We start from the raw sequence: 22,351 nt of genomic DNA, 5'->3' as shown, positions 1-22,351 counted from the left end.
AATAATTATCATTGAAAATTCAAATAAAAAAATATAAATTATTAAACAAAAAATTATAAAAAAATAAAATAACTTCTATTACCTTAATATACTTATTAAATAAATTATAAAAGAAAAATTTAAATTTATTAAATAAAAAGAATAACAATATATATATATGAATTAATTAAAAAAATATAATTAATTAAATTATAAAAAAATAACATTTAAACATTACAATATGTAATTCCCAAATAATATTTAAATAATATTAAACACAAAATATCTCACTTTAAAAATAATAATATTACCATTTGTACAAGATATAACAAAACATTTATGATTTAAACATCATCATTAAGTAATTCCCAAATAACATTTAAATAATGTTAAACACAAAATATCTCACACTTTCCAATATAACAAATAACAAAACATTTATGATGGTAACTGTGTACGCATCCTATTCAGCATTCTCAATGAAGTTCGATGAATGAAGTTCAATGAAAAGAGGAAAGAGACTGTTTTTCACATTCTCATCTTGCCAAATTAAATTTTGCCACCACTCCGCCTCTCCATATATTTGCTGCAACCGGGACAGTTTCTCCATTCCTCTTGGCAATGTCTTGAGTAATGGACACCCTGATATAGTCAATCGTCTAAGTTGAGGCATTGTTCGGTCATCCCACGCATCATGGGGCCCCACCATATTCTCTACCTTCGGACAGTTGTGCAGAAGCAACGTCTCCAACGCTGGAAAGCCGCCGCTCCCCACCGCTAACTCCCTTAGCTCACTGCAAACATTTATTTCAATGTCCCTTAAATTAGATAGCTTCTCTAATACCAATCTTCTCAACGGACAAGAGATTATCCGCAAATGTTGAAGTTTGGGCATTACTCCGTCGTTGATCACACCAGAGGGTCCCACTATAGTCTCACACTTGTCTAGAAAACCAAGCGTCAAGACCTCGAGCATCGGAAGACCGCAACTCTCAATTTCGAGTGCTTCAAACTCCGTGCAGTCACCGATGATTAACTCCTTTAAACGAGGTAATTTCCCCGTTCTCAATCTCTTCAACGAACTGCATAATGTTATTATTGTAACTTCGAGTTGGGGCATTATTTCTTCACTGGACAAAACAGATGATCCCACCATCATGCTTTCTATTGTGCCTAGACCCTCAAGTTTCAACCTCTTCAACATTGGAAAGCCCCACCCGCCTACAATTCCAGGAAGCTCCCTAAGTTGCATACACACTACCAATTCTAACTCTCTCAGATTTTGAAACTGAGGAATGCAGTTGGGTAAACTTACCCCCTTATAACCATCGAGTGTAAAATGTTCCAACTTGTTCAGATTATCCATGTTGAAGGGAAAAATATGCTCCTCCCCCACATCATCTCTATCTGCATCGTAGACGCACCTTACCTCCAACCTTCTTAGCTCCGTCCATGTAGTCCTTGTACTTTCTTTAATTTCTGATTTTACTGCTGCCTTCAGCGCCATCAGATTTGAGAGATTTGCAATATCCTCCACATTTATAGCAAAGAAGTTGAGTGGCAAGAACAAAAATTTCAGACGAGAAAGATTACCTATGCTCTCTGGCAAAGTCTGCAAATCGTAGCAGCCACTCAAATTCAGAAATTCAAGTTGTTCCAGTTGACCCAGTGACGTTGGCAGCGTTGTTATGTTGGTGTCAGAGAGATCAAGAACCTTGAGAGACATGGCAGCTGAGAGAAATCCTTCTTTAACCTCTGTAATTTCTTTATTGTTAGCTAGTACCAAACTCACCAGTTCTGGGCAAGCCAGACTGGTTGGAAGAACACGAATATCATTATGACCAACTGATATTCGTTTGCAATCCCTCATCACACCATCAATAGGGAAATCTTGTAGATGTTGACCTGAGGCAAACAAGCAGTTCTCCTCACTTCGGCCAATAGAAATGGCCAGGTCATGCACAATATCATGAACTTTTACTTTTTCTCTATCATCGCTAACATATTCGAACAAGCACTTACCTACTAGTGCATCTATGTACTCGTGCCCAGCATCCATGTGGGTGACCAACTTTTCGGCGCTCCACATTTGGACCAGCGTCTCCACGTCAATCTCTGCATCCTCAGGAAAGACGGCACAGTACAAAAAACAAATCTTTAAGTTAGGATCAGCTAATTCATCATAGCTCCATTTTAAGCGCTTGAAGAGTTCTGCATCAATGCTGCTGTGTCTGATTCGGAAGGATGGATCTACCTTCCTCATCAAATTCAAAGCACGCTTCCACTCATCTTCCGTCTTTTTCAACCTCATTGCTGCAGCTACTACAATGAGGGCTAACGGCAATCCTTGACACTCCATGGCAATTTCTCCAGCAATATCCTGTATGCTCTCATTTGGAACCACCCCATTTCCAAAAGCTTCTCTTCTGAACAACACCAACCCTTCCTCTGTGGACAGAGGTTGTATTCTCAAGCAATAGTTGTCGATTGCGCCCATTTCTGCTATGACATCGCTGCTGCGACTCGACATTAATATTTTGGAACAATTGTCACCATCCTCAAATGTCACGCCGATCTCGGTGAGATCGATTGAACGCCACAAGTCGTCCAAAATTAGAAGAAATTTCTTCCCTCGAAGCGATGCAGACAATTTCATTTTCCTTCTATCTTTGTCAGAGGTGCCCTCGAGCTTTAAATTAAGTGTCTCGGCCATGGAGGCCTGCAAATTTGTAATCTCATACTTCTGAGAAATTGTAAGCCAAATTACTGCATCAAAAATACCTCTCACCTCTTTGAAGTGGTTGTAGATTAGTTTCAGTATAGAAGTCTTGCCGACGCCCCCCATGCCCCAAATGCCGACCATCCGAGCTTGGCGATGAGCTTCACCAAGCCATTCCTGCACTTTCTTCTGAGCATCTTCAATGGCTGACCCTACGAATCCGGACTCCGGGACAGGTTGACGAAAAATCTCTTCCCGAGGCCCTGCGGTGGACGCAACCAGTTGCATATTGGCACATATTGAAAAATCTGTTCTCAGCTCTTCAAAGAGTCGATCAAATCCCATCTTCCAATCTCTAATTTGGGTGGACAGCATGGGGTTGCGGAAGGAGCAGCAGCCGAGACACCGTGGCTGTGGCTCCGAATTATCGATCAAATCCTTAACCTCTTGAAGGTCATTACGGATTCTTTCCAAACGATTCTGGACGGGCTGTGGGAGCTCTATCTGCTGCTGTCGGAAATGATTGTCAATATGGACAACAAAGTCGTGCATACGGGTGAAATCAGTGTTGAGATGACTGACATTTTTCCCCATCCCAATGATATCCTTCATTATTCCGATGACTAAACTGATAATAGGGCTTGCAACATCGGCGGCCGCAACGTTGGCTGCCGCTCCAATTCCAAAGAAGGGGCAAATGCAAGGGTAGCGCGAGCAGATCTGAAAAGGGCTGCGAGAGAGTAAGCGAAATTGAGAAATGCAGGTGAACTCCGAGTGAATATAAGAAGAGAGGAGAGAGGGAGGTCGATGGCCGTATTAATCGACCTCAGCTTTTTCAAATCATTGTTCCCTCCAACTTCGTGATTCTAAAGCGAATTATGCGAGTGGGCCTTTATTTGTCTAAACTTTAGAAAAAGTTGGAATTATTGTACTTTTAACCTTTAGAAAAAGTTGGAATTATTGTACTTTTAACCTTTAGAAAAAGTTAGGAATTGCAACATGAAATTGTAATAATTACACTTTGAAATAATTTAATTTGGGTGCGTTGAAGGACAGCCTAAGCGTGTTGTGTTGCAATGCTGGAAATGTCTTTTCCAATCTTTTTGCAGAGAAGAAAAATAATATAACTGCCATCAGGCTAAGTTTCGATGTGAGGGCAGGCTAAATAAAATTTTGATTTTCCGCCCTGCTTTGGAAAAAAATGAGACGTACATTTGGAAAAAGAACGCATAACAGCGATTGATAACGTTAAAGATTTGCCATACAGCTGGTGGATGGCCGGAGGCGTTTGATGAGGGGCAAACTTTATTAGTATTTAAACACTTACTGTCATTACGTGTAACTTTTATAAAAAGTTTATTCTCACTAGTTGTGGAATTGATTAATATTGATTTTTAGATGAATAAGTCTATTAGTATTTAAACACTTATCGTCATTAAGTACAACTTTTATAAAAAGTTTATTCTCACTAGTTGTGAATTGGGTAAAATTGATTTTTAAATGAATGTTTATTAGTATTTAAACATTGAAAATTTCTAACATTCATGAGTTTACAAGTTTATTTAATTTTTTGAATAGTGAAAATTTCAAGATCCGGGCACAAGTTTGGTGAAATTTTAATATCGTCCATGAGCCGGAGGAAGCCGGAGGAAATCATAGAGAAATTCAGGATTTTCTTAAATAAAAGAAGACAATTATAATCATGGATACTTGTTAGGGTAGGAATTAAAAATTTATAATAATAATAATAATAATAAATCATTAAAAAATTAGTTATTATATATTTTGAATTAGAATTTGGTATTTATCATTTAGATGTATGTAAAAAAAATTCACTAAAAAATTAGTTATTAAATTTTTTAAATTAGAATTTGGTATTTATAATTTAGATATATGTATGCATTTAAATCAAATGATCTATGTATATTTTGAATATAAGATAGAAGTTGAAACAATGAATTTTTGGTTTTACAATAATATTTTATTTTTTTTTATGTTTGGTTAATTGTTTGTTTTCCTCAAACATAAGGAAATAGGTCGGAGAATCAAGACTTAGAAGTCTCTAGCTAAGTAGAAGCTTACCCCTTCATGAACCACCAACATGTTATTATAAGTGGTATGATATTGTTTTTAGAAAATAACCCAAGGTACTTGAGACTCTTTTATGTATTAAAAAAATATCACTTTCATAAGGGCATTAGCAAATCATAAATAGTAACAAATTTTTCATTTAAAGAAAATGATTATAAAAATTTGAATTTAGTGAAACAATGGAGAAAAAGTTTCAACAACATGGATGAAGCAAATGACAAAATACAATAGCATCAGGTAGGGTAATGTCCAACATAGCTAGCAAACATTAGCAACTTTTCACATGAAGGACACAACTCATGACCCTAGCCTTACCTCCAAAAATACACCCAAGTGAGAGCCAAGACATTTTAAGCCACCTAAGCAAGAACACAAACCCACCATGCTTCAATCTCTTCAAAGTATTTTTCTCTCAAAGTATCAAGGATATAAGTAGTGATAGCACTCATGTGACGATGTAAGGGTTTTATTATAGCAATCCCTTGTACTTGAAATCTCAAAAACCCTCAAAGGAAGGGCCTTTATGTTTCGTAGAAACTTATGTGCCCTGTGGAGAGGAGTCTCTTGTGATCATTATAACAACTATATCAAAGAGCTAAGTGAATGCGTGCCTTTGGAAGATCTCATATGTGCCATGTTGGGTTGGGGATTACAAGGAAAATATCATTTTGAGGACAGGGATGCGTTTCTTGATGTTGTCAAGAATGTTATCCCATTGTAATTTCAACTTTTAGTTTAGATAAATGTCGATTATTTGATGAATAGTTTGCACATCATTTGTTTGATGAAATCCTTGTATTCCAAGTCTTAGATTTACCACTTGAATGCCACGTGTTTTACAAAATTTCTTTCCAACAACTACTTTCTAAAACCTTTGAATGCAAGAGTTTGATACAATGCATATTTTACAAGTGCTTTCTAAAACCTTTGAATGCCAATTCTTTGGTGAAATACCTACCAAACTATTATTTGCTAAAACCACTATTATATTGTAGAGATTTTAGATGATGGTAAAGTCCCTCAGCGAGAATACCATACTTTTGTGTGTGAATTCAAATGATTTTTTGGCACACTTAAAACAACAATTGGAGATTTACATAGAGTCAAACAACTAGAATACTAATCTTAATATTTGAATATAGCTTATGCAATTATTCAATGATCCATTTCATATTGCAATTACAAGGAGAACTGGGACTTGGGGTCAACTTCAAAGTTGTTATCCTTTAAAGACGCAGTGAAAAATAAAAAAACTTCCACTTTAATTATTTCAACCACTTTTCTATGTAGTGCCTATATGATAGATAAAGTGGAAGATGAACCATTGGGGGAAATAATATTACTCGAGGTCACTCAACTGCATCATTCGTTGTTGGCATGTTTGTGTTCCCATTTATATCACTTGTTATATGGCATGTACTCATGAGTCATTATGTATAATTTTGAGTTTGTTGTATACTTGTTGAGGGTTTTCATGTTGATGTAAAATGTTGTTATAGTCTCACAAGGTTTGTAAAATAAGTGTCAAGATGCAATAAGGCCTCATTTGAAACTGAGCCACAACCTTGCTAGAGGTCTAGTTGATGTTGTGTGGATTCTTATTGAGACATGCAGTTGGTTTCTTAATGTCAAGTTGGGCTTGGAAGGATGGTTTACAGATCATATCAATCCCCTGAAGCTATGTTGCAAGTTTGAGGGAAAGATTGTTTGGTTTGCATTATGCTTTGCCACAGTTGTTGGGATGAGAGCTTCTCCATGCGACTGAAACACTCCAATCGAATTTTCACAATGTTGTGGGAGAGACCAGTCAAAATTTCATATGCTTGTGTGAGAGACCGAAAGAAAATATGAGAATTACTCTGGATTTCACGCACACAATTGAAATTATTTTGTTTTTGGCGAAGCTTATGGTCTGAATTTTCTAGAAAAACATCAAGACAAGTCGTGGGGCCTCTAGAACTTGATCAAAGTTGAAAATATCAAAAGTATAGTGGAGTAAGTGGCTTGATTTGGTCAAGAATTCTATATCAGTCAAATTTGAAGCATGTGAAAAGGTTTTTGGTGAGTTCCATCATCTGAAAAATTTAGCGACTTAACCATTTCCATATTTTACAAATATGAGAAGAGAAATTGCTCAGTCGGTTGGTTCTCTAGCAGTGTGAGTGAGTGAGTGTGCATGTAAAGGAAGTGCACAAACCAGTGATTGGAGCAGTGAGTTTAGAGCTTCAGTATTGCAGTGTGCTTCAGAAATTATTCATCAACAGTGTTTCAGAGTTGTGTGTAGAGATTGAAGATCAATTTGGAGAGTGTGCGTGGAGAGATTTGTTCTCTCATTTGGAGTGTAAAATTGTGGTTGCATGAGTGTGCTTATTTGATGCTACCTTTTTGTTTATGCAATAGTATTTTCAGTGTTGAATCATATTATCTTGTTGTAGAATTGTTTGTACTTGGGGTAGGGGCTTCAAGCTAAGTGCATGTTGATTGTCTTTTGTAAGAGTGGGTCCTCCAAGTTGATTGTAACCAACATTTCTCATTTCAGTCAAGGGATGGGTGCTCCATTGCTAGTGGTGGCTAGTTGATGTATGTAAATGAGAATATTTTGAAGCAATAGATAATAAGAAGAAGCAGAAAATAGTTCAATGGTTTTTTGCCCGGGGGGGGGGGGGGGGGGGGGGGGTAGCAATGGTTTTCCACCTAAAATATAAGTGTCTACATGTGATGCTTATTTGTGTTTCTCTTGTGCGTGTGAATTTTCTTGTTATATCTTTCTGAAGTGAATTTATGAATAAGTTTTAATTATAGAAAATTTAATTGTTATATTTTTGTAACACAGATTCACCCTTACCCCTACCCCATCCCCTCGCCCTCTTAGTATTACTTGTGGCTAACAATTGGTATCATAGCCAACTCCTTTTGCTGCAGCTTGACCAATGAAAGGAGAATTTGAGAAGGGACAATGGTTGCTCATGATGTGAAGCTTCCAATTTTCTATGGTGAGAACTATAATCTGTGGAAGATGAGAATGGAGAGGCACCTCATCACTTTAGGTGTTGATGTTTATTCTAATGGTGTTTAGGTATGTTGTTCCTGATGTTCTTCCATCAGACCCTAACAGAAAGAATATTTTTCAAAACAATGCCAAAGCCAGAAATGTTATTTTGGCAAGACTCAGTGAGAATGAATTGATAAAAGTCATGCATTGTAAATCAACCAAAGAATATTAGGACAAACTTGAGAATAGCTATGAAGGTGATAAGAAGGTGAAGAAAGCAAATCTCCAAACCTATAGGATGAGGTTTGAGAGCTTGACAATTAAGGAAGATGAAATTATTGCAAAATATTTGTGAAGGGTTGAAAAAGTGACCACTCTGATCAAGAGCATAGATGAAAATTTTCAAGATGAAGTCATTATTCATAAAACCTTGAGGTCTTTACCAGAAATATTTAATCCAAAGGTTTCTTCTATTGAAGATATATCTTATTTGAGCACCCTCACTATGGAGCAATCGCTTGGAATTCTTATAGCCAATGAGATGCGCATTATAGAAGAGAAACCTCAGTCTAGTGAAGTTGCATTCAAGGCCTCCAAGAAGGTCAAGGCTCTTACCCAAAAGCTCAAGAAACTTCGAAACAAAATCAAGGAACATGAAGATTATTGTAGTAGTGAATTGGATGAATATTTTTCTTGGTTTTCCAATAAAATAAAAAGAGGTTAAAAAACTATATTCAAGTGTTTCGAATGTAGAAAAGATGGAAATTTTGCTGCAAAATGTCCACACAAAAGAAGTGAAAAGGAGGAGAAGAATAAGGAAATGAAGAGCAATGATAAAACTCAGAAAAGGTGAGCTCATTACTGCACTTGATGAGCTAAGCAAAGCTAGAAACACAAATAAGTTGTTGAAAGAGGAAATACGAAAACTAAGGGAGAATAAACCTCCCTTGGTTGACAATTATTTGATGACTCAGTTGGATGAGTTTGAGAAATTCAAGGAAAATGTGCTACAATAAATTGAATCATTGACGCTGAATATTGGTGGAGATCTTTTTGTAGAGAAGAAAAAGATTTTGTTCCGTAAGATCTTTTTGCAGAGAAGAAAAAAAATTTGTTCCGTAAGTTTCGATATAACGGCAGGCTAAATAAAATTTTTATTTTACGCCCTGCTTTGGAAAAAAAAATGAGATGTACATTCGGTAAGTTTCAATGTAACGTCAGGCTAAATAAAATTTTGATTTTCCGTCGTGCTTTGGAAAAAATGAGACGTACATTTGGAAAAAGTAATCGATTGATAAGGTTAAAGATTTTCCATACAACTGGTGGATGGTCGGAGGCATTTGATGAGGGGCAAAATTTATTATCAACGGGAAAATAATAATGTTTTATTGCAATTTCTGGGAAAGAGTTGATCCGACATAACTATGACTTTATGGTCATCTGCCAATGATCTTCAATAGTTGTTGCGGTGTCAATTTTAATTATTGTTGTATTGCTCTGTAAACATCACTGACTGGGTCCATCCTCACTGCAATTTTAATTATTGTTGTACTGATCTATAAGCGTTACTGCCTGGGCCCATCCTTCTTTCATTAGTGTTCTCATGTGTAATTTTTATAAAAAGTTTATGCCTACCAGTTGTGGAATTGATTAAAATTGATTTTTAAATGAATAAGTTTATTAGTATTTAAACTTTGAAAATTTCTAACATTCAAGATTGGTGCACAAGCTTGGTGAAATTTCAATAATTGTTCATAAGCTTGGTGAAATTATAGGGAAATTCAAGATTTTTTAAAATAAAAATAGACAATTATAATCATGGATAATTGTCAGGTAGGAATTAAAAATTTATAATAAAAATATATATATAAAAAAAATCTACTTATTAAATTTTTTGAATTAGAATTTGGTCTTTATAATTGAGATATATGTATGCATTTAAATCAAATTATTTCTATGTATATTTTGAATATAATATAGAAGTTGAAACAATGAATTTTTTGTTCTACAATAAGATTTTAAATTCTTTATGTTTGGTTAATTGTTTGTTTTCCTCAAACATAAGGAAATAGGTTTGAGAATCAAGACTTAGAGGTCTTTATCTAAGTAGAAGCTTACCCCTTCATGAACCACCAACATGCTATTATAAGTGGTATGATATTATTTTTAGAAAATAACCCAAGGTACTCGAGACTTTTTCATGTATTAAAAAAATATCACTTTCATAAGTGCATTAACAAATCATAAATAGTAACAAATTTTTCATTTAAAGAAAATGATTATAAAAATTTGAATTTAGTGAAACATTAGAGAAAAAGTTTCAACAACATGGATGAAGCAAATGACAAAATACAATAACATCGGGTATGGTAATGTCCAACATAGCTAGCAAACATTAACAACTTTTCACATGAAGGACACAACTCATGACCCTCGCTTTACCTCCAAAAATTCACCCAAGTCAGAGCCAAGGCATTTTAAGCCACCTAAGAAAGAACACAAACCCACCATGCTTCAAAGGTCTCTTTGTACCAAAGTATTTTTCTCTCAAAATATCAAGGATATAAGTAGTGATAGCACTCACGTGACCAAGTAAGGGTTTTATTATAGCAATCCCTTGTACTTGAAATCTCAAAAATCCTCAAAAGAGGGGCCTTTATGTTTCACAGAAACTTATGTGCCCTATGGAGAGGAGGCCTCTTGTGATCATTATAACAACTAGATCAAAGAGATAAGTGAATGTGTGCATTTGGTTGATCTGATATGTTCTATGTTGGGTTGGGGATTAGAAGGAAAAGATCATGTTGACGACAAGGATGTGTTTCTTGATTTAGTCAAGAATGTTGGCCCATTGTAATTTCAACTTTAGTTTAGATAAATGATAATTATTTGACAAATAGTTTGCACATCATTTGTTTGATGAAATCCTTGTATTCTAAGTTTTAGACAAACCAGATGAATGCCAAGTGTTTTACATAATGTATTTCCAACAACTACTTTCTAAAACCTTTGAATGCAGGACTTGATAAAATTCATATTTTAGAAGTGCTTTCTAAACCCTTTGATTGCCCAGACTTTGATGAAATACCTACCAAAATATTATTTGGTAAAACCACTATTATATTACAGAGATTTTAGATGATGGTAAAGTCTCTCAGTGGGAATACCATACTTTTGTGCATGAATTCAAATGGATTTATGGCACACTTAAAACAATAATTGGAGATTTGCAGAGAGTCAAACAACTAGAATACCAATCTTTAATATCTGAATATAACTTATTTAATTATTTAATGATCCATTTGGCATTGCAATTACTAAGACTTGGGGTCACTTCAACTTCAAAGTTGGTATCCTTTAAAGATGTGGTGAAAAATAAAATTTCTTCCGCTATAATTTTTTCAACTAGTTTTCCATGTGGTGGCTATATTGTAAATAAAGTGGAAGATGAACCATTGGGGAAATAATATTACCTGAGGTCACTCAACTACATCAAAATTATGAATTACATATTTTCCAATAAATTGAAGAGAGGTTCCAGAAAGTATAAAGGAAATCTTCCTTTCAAGTATTTCAAATGTGGAGAAGTTGGACATTTTGCTGCAAAATGTCCACACAAAAGAAGTGCAAAGGAGGAGAAGGATAAGGAGATGAAGAGCAGGATAAAACTCAAAAATTTCGAAAAGCTAAAGCTCAAAAGAGAATGCTTTACTACCCTAAAGAAAAAAATGATACTTAGATGAAAGCATTGAGAAATGTTCATCAGAAGAAGAAGAACACAATGAATGTGTTCTCATGGCTTTTGAGTCCAACGATGGATCAGATCTTAAGGATGGAGAAATTGATTATGAAGGTGTTGTAGCAGCTACAATCACCCTCCAAAATTTTTCCTTAGCTTCGTTTTAAATCCTCCCTACCAACCATCCTCAGCAGCATGTCTTACACTGTCAAGTACACAAGCTTCAGTGGTTTTCTAGGAGCATGACAATCTGCGCATGATAGCTTGCTGCATTCCCCTCACAGGCCACTTCCCTGGACTTGGTCGAGTTGTAGGTTGAATAACTCCCTCAAGAAATTGCATAATTCTGGAGGGGAACCAACCTTCCCTCCAGAAATTGCGCAATCATGACTGGTAGCCTATTGGCCTCAGGAATTGTGCAATTTTTCCTGTCAACCTTCCCTAGAAAAACTGCGCAATCTGACCCAACAGGACTGCTCAGCCCAGAAATTGTGCAATCCTAGGCAGCAGTCAGTTGCTTAGCCCAAAAATTGTGCAATCCTTCTGGGTAGCCAGCCCAACTTCCTCCCAGAAACTGCGTAAAAGTTACCCTTAGTCAGGCAGACTGTTGCATGTGCCATCGGGTTGACCGGTTCCACCCAGGACCGAGAAAACTTAACTTGCATGCATGGACTACTTTTCCCGAAATAGCAAAAAGCAACATGCAAAAAGCATCCTAGACTTTATGGAGCTATTTCAACAGCTGGAGGTTACATGCAAAGATCGTTTTAGAATCTTTCCTTCAAGTGTCGCTTTTTCCTAGATTTGTGGCATGCGTGTCATGAGCATCAAACTTATTTGTTAGACACTTCAAAGCTCACTTATTCACATCGATCTTAGAGCTCTGACATCCCAAAACACATCCAGGAGTCTTCAGAACATCCAACTCAACTATTTATGGGTAAGTCCTCTTAACTTGTCTTTTGCAGCATTTTTGTCTCTTTTTTTGTTTTGGCTTGTGTGAGTGTTTTTTGCTTGATTTATTGAACACTTGTTGTCGTTTGCATGCATATTAGCTTTTACTAGCACCATTTCAGTTTTCGTTAGCATCTCATTGTCGTTGCATGCATGACATTGTTTTGCACGAACGGTCATCGATCTGGCTACTCGCTTCACACACATGCATGTTGTTCCATTTTATGAATATTGCATTCATCTTTTGCATGCATGATCATTCACTCCCGCTTACACTCAGTATCGCCATGCATTCACATTCACATCTGCTTTCAGTTGCCCACCGACGAGTCTGGGCAGCCTTGGCCTAGACTTTTCCTCACCAAGACAACATACGCAATCTTGAGAGGGAAGGCTCTTCCTTCCTCTCAGAAAATGCGCATTTATGCTCGGTGACTGTCCTCCAGTCTTGCATTGCACAATTATGAGAGGCAGTGACTGTTGGCCCAGAAAATTGTGTAATGCAGTCAGTGGCCCTGCAACCCTTGCTAGCTGGAATTGTGCATTGCGCAATCCCAACAGCTAGCAGGCCAGTCTGGATTGTGCATTATGCAATCCCAGCAACCAACCAGCCTCCCAGCAGCCCGAACTTCCTTTAGCGCAGTTCTGGCAGCCAATCTCCCAACCTCCCACACAAAATTTCGCAATCCTTGCCAGTCAATCCCTAGGTATGTTGCATATCGTTCCTCCAGTTTGCTTTGATTTTAGCTAATGTATTTCTTTCCATGCATGTCACCATGTCTCCAAATCTAGCTAGTGTTCCTTTGCCTCTCAACAATTTAGGATTAATGGCCTCCAAGAGAGTAGGATCAAAGGACACTGATGGAAGTGCAACTGGAGCAACAATTGAGCGATTGTCTACAAGTTTGCCGATCTATGAAGACAACAAGTTGATTGTGGACAAGGACATCAAGTTGAAATGGCAAGAGGTCAATGATGCATTTGCAGGCACATTTGGTGAAGACCTCGAAGACTGCCAAGTTTATGTGAACATTCACAAGATTGCATGTAGCTATCCCATGTTCCCACGCGTGAACATGATACATTGGATCATCTCGCACACTGATCTTGAGACGATGACATTGAGCAGTGTCAGTGGGATGGAGATTGCTACCTTTAGGGCATAGGATTATGAAAAGATGTACCATATTTCAAAGCCAGTGATCACCATGGAGACACCCTTCAACATACCCAGTAGCAATGCCAACTCTAGGGATATTTTGAAGAACTAGGTGAAGGAGACGACCAAATTCAGGATGAAACTGGCCTAGATCTACAAGATGAAGATACTACGGAAGGTGTATCAATACTTGATCATCTTTGCATGTCGCTTGTATGGCTAAGAGAGCACAGAGACCTTCCCGTAGAGTTGGGTGATCGCATTGGACAAACTGGCCAGTGAAGGAAAAGCATGCAACTGGTCCGACATGTTGGCTCACAGGCTGGAGAAATAGGTAACAAGAGCTCGACAGCCTCCCAAAGGTCAGCAAGAAGAAATTTACATGTCCTCTTACATCTTGGATGCAATCTGTGCTCGTCAGGATTTCTCGGGCTTGAAGTGCACATGAACATCGGCGAAGACCTCTGTGAACACTTATTGTAAAATTTTGTATGAATACAGCTTCAGAGGAGTTATCACACAGTTGTCCAATCATTTTGTTTGAACAGGATTTACCTTGCATGTCGAAGGCAACAATGGAAGCACTGATCGATATAGCAGATTGGTATGCCTCACCGTCTGACACCTTCATACTGATGTACATCGCGAAGAAGTCTTTGCATGTTATACCGAAGTTTTCCTCGGACAAGCTCGTCATGCAGGAAGTATCATACAACATCTAGGCAGGTTTATCACCTAAGCTACAATAGAAGAAGAAGGCACCTTAGCCCGCTCTTCCGTTACGGATCGGGTTGTACGAGATATGTAATTTCAAGCATGCAGATGTCGAAGCAGAGGAGATCAAGAAATATCCATTCGACGCCCGAAGCTACAATCCATAGGAACTGCATTGTTTTGTAAAATATCACTGCATGAGAGTACAGTTTCAGTGGATCCACAGGGCATCTCATTAGGTGAAGGAAGACCCATGGAGATATTGTTACAACTTCTCTAGGCCTAATGAACCGGTCAACATCGCTATGGAATGGTTAGTGAAGCAGGGTGAAGTAGCATCCAGGAGAGCACTAGTAGGAGCAACAAGCAAAGGTAAACATACCAGTGCATGACAAAGGCAAGAGGAAGATTGTCAACAACATGGAAGAGGAACAAAGCTGCAAGTTCCGAGCATACCCACTTATGTAGAAAGAAGCTTTGGCAATAGAGGCGAAGAGGTAACAATGCGACAAGAGAAACACGGAAAGGCAGAGAGAAAAACTGAGAATGGAGGAAATAGAGAAGGAGTTGCATGAGTTGGGGGAGCAAATCTGGAAGGAACAAGAGTTGCGCAAACAAGAGAAGGAAGCGCAGCAGGAACAGGTACATCAGGGAGTGCAACACGTAAATACAGATGAAACTGTGGCCGTACAGGTAGTTGACTCATTCGAACAACTGGCACCAAGTAGACAGAGTGAGCCATCGTAGGAGAAGGACTTTGCCCAAGAGATTGAACAAGAACTTGAGCAGATGGATACAAACATGGATCAACAGGAGTTAGAGAAAGACATCGACCTCATGCCTCACCACCAAGAGGTCGACCCACCAGCTTCACTAGATCTAGAGGCAGAGAAAGTCCCAAGCAACCAAGGAGACAATCTGGAGGGAGATATGCATAACATCTCATTCGATGAGTCCCAACATAGAATTGTGCAATCTCGTAGAGTGTTGACTTTGGATGATCACACATCTCCTACGCAGTTTGAGGAATGAGTGATCGTGTCTAACGTGCACAAGCATCCAACAACATTGGTCGATGCTACCAGATCATATGTCGAAGCCACTAGCTCGAGTGTTCGCTTCCTGATAGCAAAGAACGAGTGAATGGCTAAGGAGTTACAAACGACCAAGCAGGGAGGAGAACTAGTTACAGCATCCGCCCGAGTAGAGTTGAAGAAGGCAATACTGGATGAAGTATTGTCCCTTAACACAATCATGCGGGCGTTGTATTCCAAGTTTGGTATTATGCATAAGGTAGTTGTCCATCTCAACGGTTAGCAGCAATGATGTGCTAGGAGATCATTTATCTTGTCAAACGTGCATGTTGTTGTTGATTACATGTAAACATGGACAATGAGATATAAGGCAGCCCTGTTGCACTTGCCTAAGATGATGAAACCCAGATCAGTCGAGCTGAAGGCACGCATCTGAAGTTAGATCCGGAACTATGAAGACCTCCCGCGGCTCATCACTAGTCTACAGGCTTCCCATGCACGGGTATTCAGGAGTATGGATGTTTTTGTGCACGCACATGTGATCCCATCTATTGGGACACTCACCCAGGAAAAGACAAAGGCACATGTCTGACTAGAGCTTGACTCGTACTTTGACGAGTTGATGCGCATAGCCACTAGCCCAAACTTGGTGATCAGTGCAGACACCATGCACAAGTATGTTGCTGGTTCGATCACACTCAAGACAATGATGCGCATGTTATCAGACGAGTTGGACAGAGGAGCCCGATCATTGTACCTAGATGCTATGGAGGCAAGAGTTCATTTCTAGAAAGATGTCACCTTAGAGTACATGGACACCATCAGAGACTACCGAGCTTGGCATTAGTTTGCTACTATCGACCACCATGAGGATGTCAAAGAGCTGGTCTTCCCACAGTTGTCTGAGTCATAGTGATGTCTTGCATGGCTTGCTGAAGCCTATTTTGTCTCACATGGGTACATGTGCAGATTGTATGTAATGTCTTGTCAAGTGTAAGTTCAAATGTTGATAGTTGGATGTAACAGTCATAGAGTAGATGAAGGGTCATGAGGATAGATGAACTGTCACAAAGGGGAATGTCAAGGGCCACCCCACCCTTTGTTATAAATAGTCCCTCATAACTCATTGTAGAGGCTTTTGGTCAACCAAGCTTCCGATAAGAGTATCTTAGAGAGAGCTTGGACAATATTGTAATGAGCCTTGGCTTCTCCACTGTGCAGAGCTAGTATATTATTTTGGAGGAGCAGGAAGCAGTGACTATAACTTTCCGCTGTCGGAACTAGCGGTTGGTCATGGTTGTATTGTATGACTAGAACTTACACTTCTTAATATAATAGAGCCATCATGTTTCATGCATATGGCGTATTGTATTTCTGCTATCTTGTTTGCTTTAAATGATATAAGTATATGTTTTCTTATGCATGCATGTGTAGCTATTTTCTGTATATGTATTTATGAATCTTACTAAAATGTGTTGTTGGTTTAACCATCACTTTGGATTGCTAGCTTACTTTCCTTCCATGTTGTGATGCATCTTTGCTCGTTTGTTCCCTTCTTAACTATGTGCTTTCACATGTTTCCAAGGGGCGCACTCACCTCACCTTCCATGTGTTAGAATCGCTCATGCACCTTCCTTGACTTACTGCATATGTCACACCCTTGATACCAATAGGGACAGATTACTTGCCTTTGTGTGACACTGCAGTCAACGCGATACCGTACGACCCACTTCTAGGGCTCCTAAACCAAACGGTCTGAGGTCTAATTGGGACTTCTTATCAGGGAGATCCCCTTACATGTTGGTGGGTCCAGCACCGTCAATAGAAGGTGAGCTCATTACTGCACTTGATGAGCTAAGCAAAGCTAGAAACAAAAATAAGCTAGTAAAAGAGGAAATACGAAAACTAAAGGAGAATAAACCTCCCTTGGTTGATAATTATTTGAAGACTTAGTTGGATGAGCTTGAGAAATTCAAGGAAAATTTGTTGCAACAAAATGTGTTTCAACAAAATAATATGCTAGAGTTGGAGAGATAAATTGAATCATTGAAGCAGAATATTGGTTGAGCTCCTATTGCATGCACCCATGAAGAAGACACCACCTTCCTAAAAAGAGAATTAGAAGAGGCAAAAATGAAAGAAAATGTGCTCACCAAACAGCTAGAAGAATAGAAAGAAAATTGTCACAATCTTGAAGAAGAAATTGTTGCATTAAGGACTAGCCTCTCAAAGGAAGAATCTAAAGAATTTCTAAATAAGAAATTTATAAAGGGATCTGAAACCTTGAAAGATATTCTTAACATTCAAAGCTCACTTGAGGACAAAACTGGTTTGGGCTTCAATCCTCCTCTAAAGAATGTCAAACAAATGCCTTAAATGGAAAGGCAAGACAAGAAAATGTTGCAACAATCAACAAGAGGACTCAAAATAATGGAGTTGAAGTTAAATCAATAGAAAACCAGAAAGTGAAGCAAGCAAGATCATCAAGCTCCACTCCTCCTTCATGGCAATAAAAGGTAAAGTATCCTACTCTATTTTATGGTTACTGTTTTGCATGTAACAATTTTGGACATAAGGCCATAAATTGTAGATTGAACATGTTTCCTAGAAGAAATGTTGATAGATGAAGAGTTTCTCAAGGTCCAAATAATTTGCATGCTAATGGAAATGATTATTTTGCTCCACTAATGAATGAAATCGAGTGTTTCAAATGTAATAAGTTTGGTCTCAAAGCTAGTGATTGCAAATTTAGCTTTCCAAACTCTTTCTTGTAGCATACTCAAGAGAAATCGAATCAACAGAAAGTTGAGAAAAGGAGCTTGATTTGATAGTGCATGATCAACATGAGAAATGGTTGATTGACAGTCAATGCTCCACACATATGACCAGTGATAAGAGAAAATTCTTGCAGCTAAAGGAGTATGAAAAAGACGACGTCAGTTTTGAAAATGATGCAACAGTTCCCATCAAAGGAAAAGGAACAATTAGTCTGATTGGACAAGAAGGCCAAAGCTCAAAATGTGCTTAATGTTAAAGGTCTAAAGCACAATCTCCTCAGTGTGAGTCAGATGTGTGATAGTGGGCATGAAGTGACTTTCAGATCTAAAGAGTGTGAGATCAGCGTGAGAATTTGAGAATCCCCGAATCACTACTGTAGCAAACTGATATTACTTCTTCTACTTGTTAATCCATGGAAGTTATTTACTCTGTTCTATTGTAAACATCGAAGTAAATACAACTGAAACCTTCACAACTTTAAATAATATGAAGAAACAAGAATTTGAGTAAGAAATAAATAACACACACAAATGACACCATTTTTTTGGACAAATGTCCTCGGAAAAACCCAATGCGGGAAAACTGGTGCAACAGTTGAGGGTTTGTATTATTATGCAGTAGTTTCTGAATACAATATTTGGATGCCTTACTGGATATCCGATACAAAGAATCTGACTAGCAAAGAATTAATGATAAATACCTCACACTATCACTGGCGATTCGACCCTAATCCATCCATTGATTGGCTAGCCCCAAACTGCATATGCACAGTCACTACGCTACTTTGCGTCACACCTTCTGGGGACTGTGTCACTCCTTATGGCTGATCGATCTATTGGATGGATCCTCTATCCTCTGGCCCTCCGATCTCACACCTCAGATCTTGGCACTAGATCTAATTTTCTTCTCAAAAAAATTAGAATCTCCTCAAGGGCTCTGTGCTGCCTCAACGTGGCATTACGCTTCCTAGTGTGGCTCTATGATGCCCCTTCTGGATCTCTCTCTGTCTCCTCTGTAATGTATCCTCGGATCAGGAAACTCTCCAACTGGAAAACTATCCCTGCCCTTCATTGAAATAAATCTTCTTCGATAACTGCCGCGTTTCTCTCTTGAGAAATCAATCTCTTGATCTCACTCGATGTGTCTTCCAAATGCCCATCAAGGCTCTTCTTATAATCTTCTCGTTAAGAACCAACGACCCAGATTAGATTCTAATCAATGGCTCATATAATTTTGGCTTAATCCTCGTCTTCTTCTAGAATTTTTACCCCCAGTTTATTTTTTTTCTCAGGCAAGAATCAGACCCTCTATTCAACTAAATCAACAAAGAGGGTAAATAATATACATGATGGAAAATTCCACATGCGCACTCACTTTAAAATCCACAAAGCTTAGGAGTGGCTCCCTTGGAAATATGGATAAAACAAGTACTGCAAATCAGAGCCGTCGATCCTCGTCTCTGGAAATCAACGGATGTGAGGGATATTGGCTGACCTATATGCACCAGGATTACCCGCCCGTTGTGGGCGGTATTCACATTATACTTGGAGCCATGTGTCACTTGGTCAATGGCATCAGAGACTTTACCGAAAATCCACTCGTGGTTGAGCTGACGCCTGATTACGCGGGAAACTATGGCAAAACCATCACGGTCCCACCACCAACTAGCTCGATCAACCTCAGCCCTCGATCTGCTACCACCAGATCCGACGGTGGTGATGGATATCGGCCAGGCTAAATGCACGATAATTACCCGCCCGATGAAGGTGATATTCCTTATTTGTCTGGAGCCATGTGTTGCAAGAACAATGGCATCAGAGGCCATTCCGAAAATCCGCTTATGGTAATGTGGACGCCCAATAACTCGGGCAACTGTAGTAAAACCGCCATGGTCCCACCGCTAACAAGCCTGACCATCCTCAGCCCTAGATCTGCTTCCACTCGATCTGATGGCTGAAAAGGATATCGGTTGAAGAGATGCACGGGAGATACCCATCCGATGGAGATATTCTCAACCTGCCGAGAGCCACATGTAACTCCTTTTGTGGCATCAGAGGCTTTCCAGTGAAACCACTTCTGGCACCATCGGGCTTCTGATAACTCTGGTAATGGCTATAAAACCACCCTTTTCTGAGGAGAGGCTGTGGAGCCACTTTATGGTTTTACGCTCTTCCTTCTCTGCCTTCCATTCCTTTGCAAGGCCCAGAACTTAGCCTGTCTGTAATTTGAGCCCTTAACTTCCGTCATCTGAGATTTCTGCTGGCTGATTCCCCTTGGAGTTTTGGTAATGCTCCCTGTCTTCACGTGCCAGAGTGTTGCAGTCCTCTCGAAGCTGTCTAGTTTGAACAGAATCCCATAAGAGGCACTTGTTTTCTCTTGTGTAGATCACTCCTTCATTGGCTAGCCTATCCGCCACTCTGTTGGCTTCTCTGCGCACATGAACAAAGCTCAGAGTTCTAAGTGTTCTGAGGTGAGATTGAACTCTATGAAACACCTGTGAAAGTCTCTAATGCCTTGAAAATTTATCTGGTGTTGAGCCAGTGCTTATTATTTTAACCGAATTAATCGTTAATTCCGAGTCTGCCTCTATAATTGTATTGTGTAGATCGTAGTCTGTCAGGATTTCTAAGCCTTTCTCAATGGCCATGAGTTCTGCCATATTGTTGGTGGCCCTCCCCAAATGGTTGTGAAAAATAACTTGGATATTGCCCTCAACATCTCTTATGGCTCCTCTGTAACCAACATCCCCTGGGTTTCCTTTTGAAGCTCCATCAATGTTTAGTTTGTGGAAGCCATGAGGGGGAGGTTGCCAGAAGGCTTTGTTACTTATTATGTGCCTTGCTTTCTTATTGGTGTCTGTTGTACCATAAGACTGAAGACCCAACTGTTCAAGGATGAGGATGTCTCTTTGAATAGGGGGTTTTCCAGGAGGTTTATTCATAAAGACTTTAACTGTTTCTCTAAGCTGATTTAGAATCTGAGCCATAATTCCTTGAGTTGAGTTTGATTTATTTTTGAAGATCTTGTTGTTGCATTCATTCCACACATCCCAGATCAAGAAGCCTGGGATCAGTGTCCAAGCTACATTGACTATTTCATTTTCCGAGAAATATTTCCTCCAATTCCTTAAAGTTTTCGTAATGTCATTTTGCTTTCTATTTGTTTGGTTGAAGATAGAGGCTACCTAATTCCAGATGGAGGAGGTGAACTCGCACATGTTGAGAAGGTGATCCATGGTCTCCTCCTGTAGACCACATAAATGGCACTTAGAAGGCCCTACAAAACCTCTTTTTCTAAGAATTTCCTAGGTCAGAATCTGTTTATGTTGAACTAGCCAAATGAACATTTTGATTTTCATCCAGTGAGGATTGCTCCAAATGTTTTTCCAAGTCTTGTCAGGATTTGAATAGTCAAATCCTGTGATTATTCTTTTGGCTTCTTTGAGGTTGAAATTGCCTTCATTATTTCTACCCCATCTGAGAAGATCATCCGAAGTTGATGTTAAAATCTGTCTCTTCTCCAAGATCTCTTCAAGAACTTTAGCTTGGGTTCTCAAAGGGGTCTCTACACTGTAATTTGGTACCTTCCAGAATCTCCATTTCCCTTCCCCTCTTGACTGATCCCAAAAGTCACTTACCCTTTTGAGACCTTTATTAAGGGTGTCATTTTTGATGATGTCTAGACTATCTTTGCATAGATTATGTTCCTGCTACCAGTTGTCCTCCTAGAACTAGGCCAGATTCCCATTCCTGATCTCCCAGAAGCTGTGATTATGAACTGATGTTCTGTTCTCCCACGCCTTGTTCCAAATATGGGAACTCCTGATGTGCCTCGACATTTGAATGTGGTCCTTTTCCTACCAATTTGTTGCATACTTTTGTTTCCATAACTTGGTCCATGGATTGTTGGACTCCTTTAGCCATCTCCACCAAATTTTTGCCCCCAAGACCTTGCTTAGGGTGTCCGGGTCGTGGAGACCTAAACCACCATGGGTTTTGGGTTTACAGAGCTTTTCCCATGCTACCAAGGCCCATTTCTTTTTCTCTTCCCCTTTACCCCAAAGGAAGTTTCTTTGTATGTTCCTAATCTGCTGTAAAACTCCTTTAGGGATTGGAAGGGTCGAGAAAATGTAAATTGGAATGGTTTGTAGGACAGCCTTTGTAAGAACTAGTCTTTCTGCTAAATTCAAGGA

The 22,351-nt window shown here is 38.9% G+C and overlaps 1 protein-coding gene across 1 annotated transcript; it reads right to left on the bottom strand.

The window, feature by feature from the left end:
• Positions 1–395: 395 nt before the first annotated feature.
• Positions 396–19,984, bottom strand: LOC149178601 (putative disease resistance protein At1g61300). Its single transcript, XM_089422163.1, has 2 exons — positions 19,673–19,984; positions 396–3,466 (listed from the first exon to the last, which is right to left on the bottom strand). Exons 1-2 carry the CDS (start codon positions 19,982–19,984, stop codon positions 443–445), a joined length of 3,336 nt encoding a protein of 1,111 aa, XP_089278289.1. The 3' UTR covers positions 396–442.
• Between the last annotated feature and the right edge of the window lie 2,367 nt (positions 19,985–22,351).

The sequence above is a fragment of the Pinus tabuliformis genome, chromosome 4_1 (assembly GCF_031772625.1).
Source record: "Pinus tabuliformis cultivar Carrire ecotype Pingquan chromosome 4_1, CPIR1, whole genome shotgun sequence".
NCBI classification, from domain to species: Eukaryota; Viridiplantae; Streptophyta; class Pinopsida; order Pinales; family Pinaceae; genus Pinus; species Pinus tabuliformis.
The sequence above is the reverse complement of the archived record's forward strand: the minus strand, read 5'-3'. Positions and strand labels throughout refer to the sequence as shown.

What these genes read in the sequence shown, in the direction of transcription:
- LOC149178601 (XM_089422163.1), bottom strand. Translation starts at nt 19,984, where the DNA reads ATGGCCTCTGATGCCATTGTTCTTGCAACACATGGCTCCAGACAAATA. An exon ending in ATACCGCCCACAACGGGCGG is followed by an intron (nt 3,467 to 19,672) that starts GTAATCCTGGTG and finishes ATTCACTCGGAG; the next exon opens with TTCACCTGCATTTCTCAATT.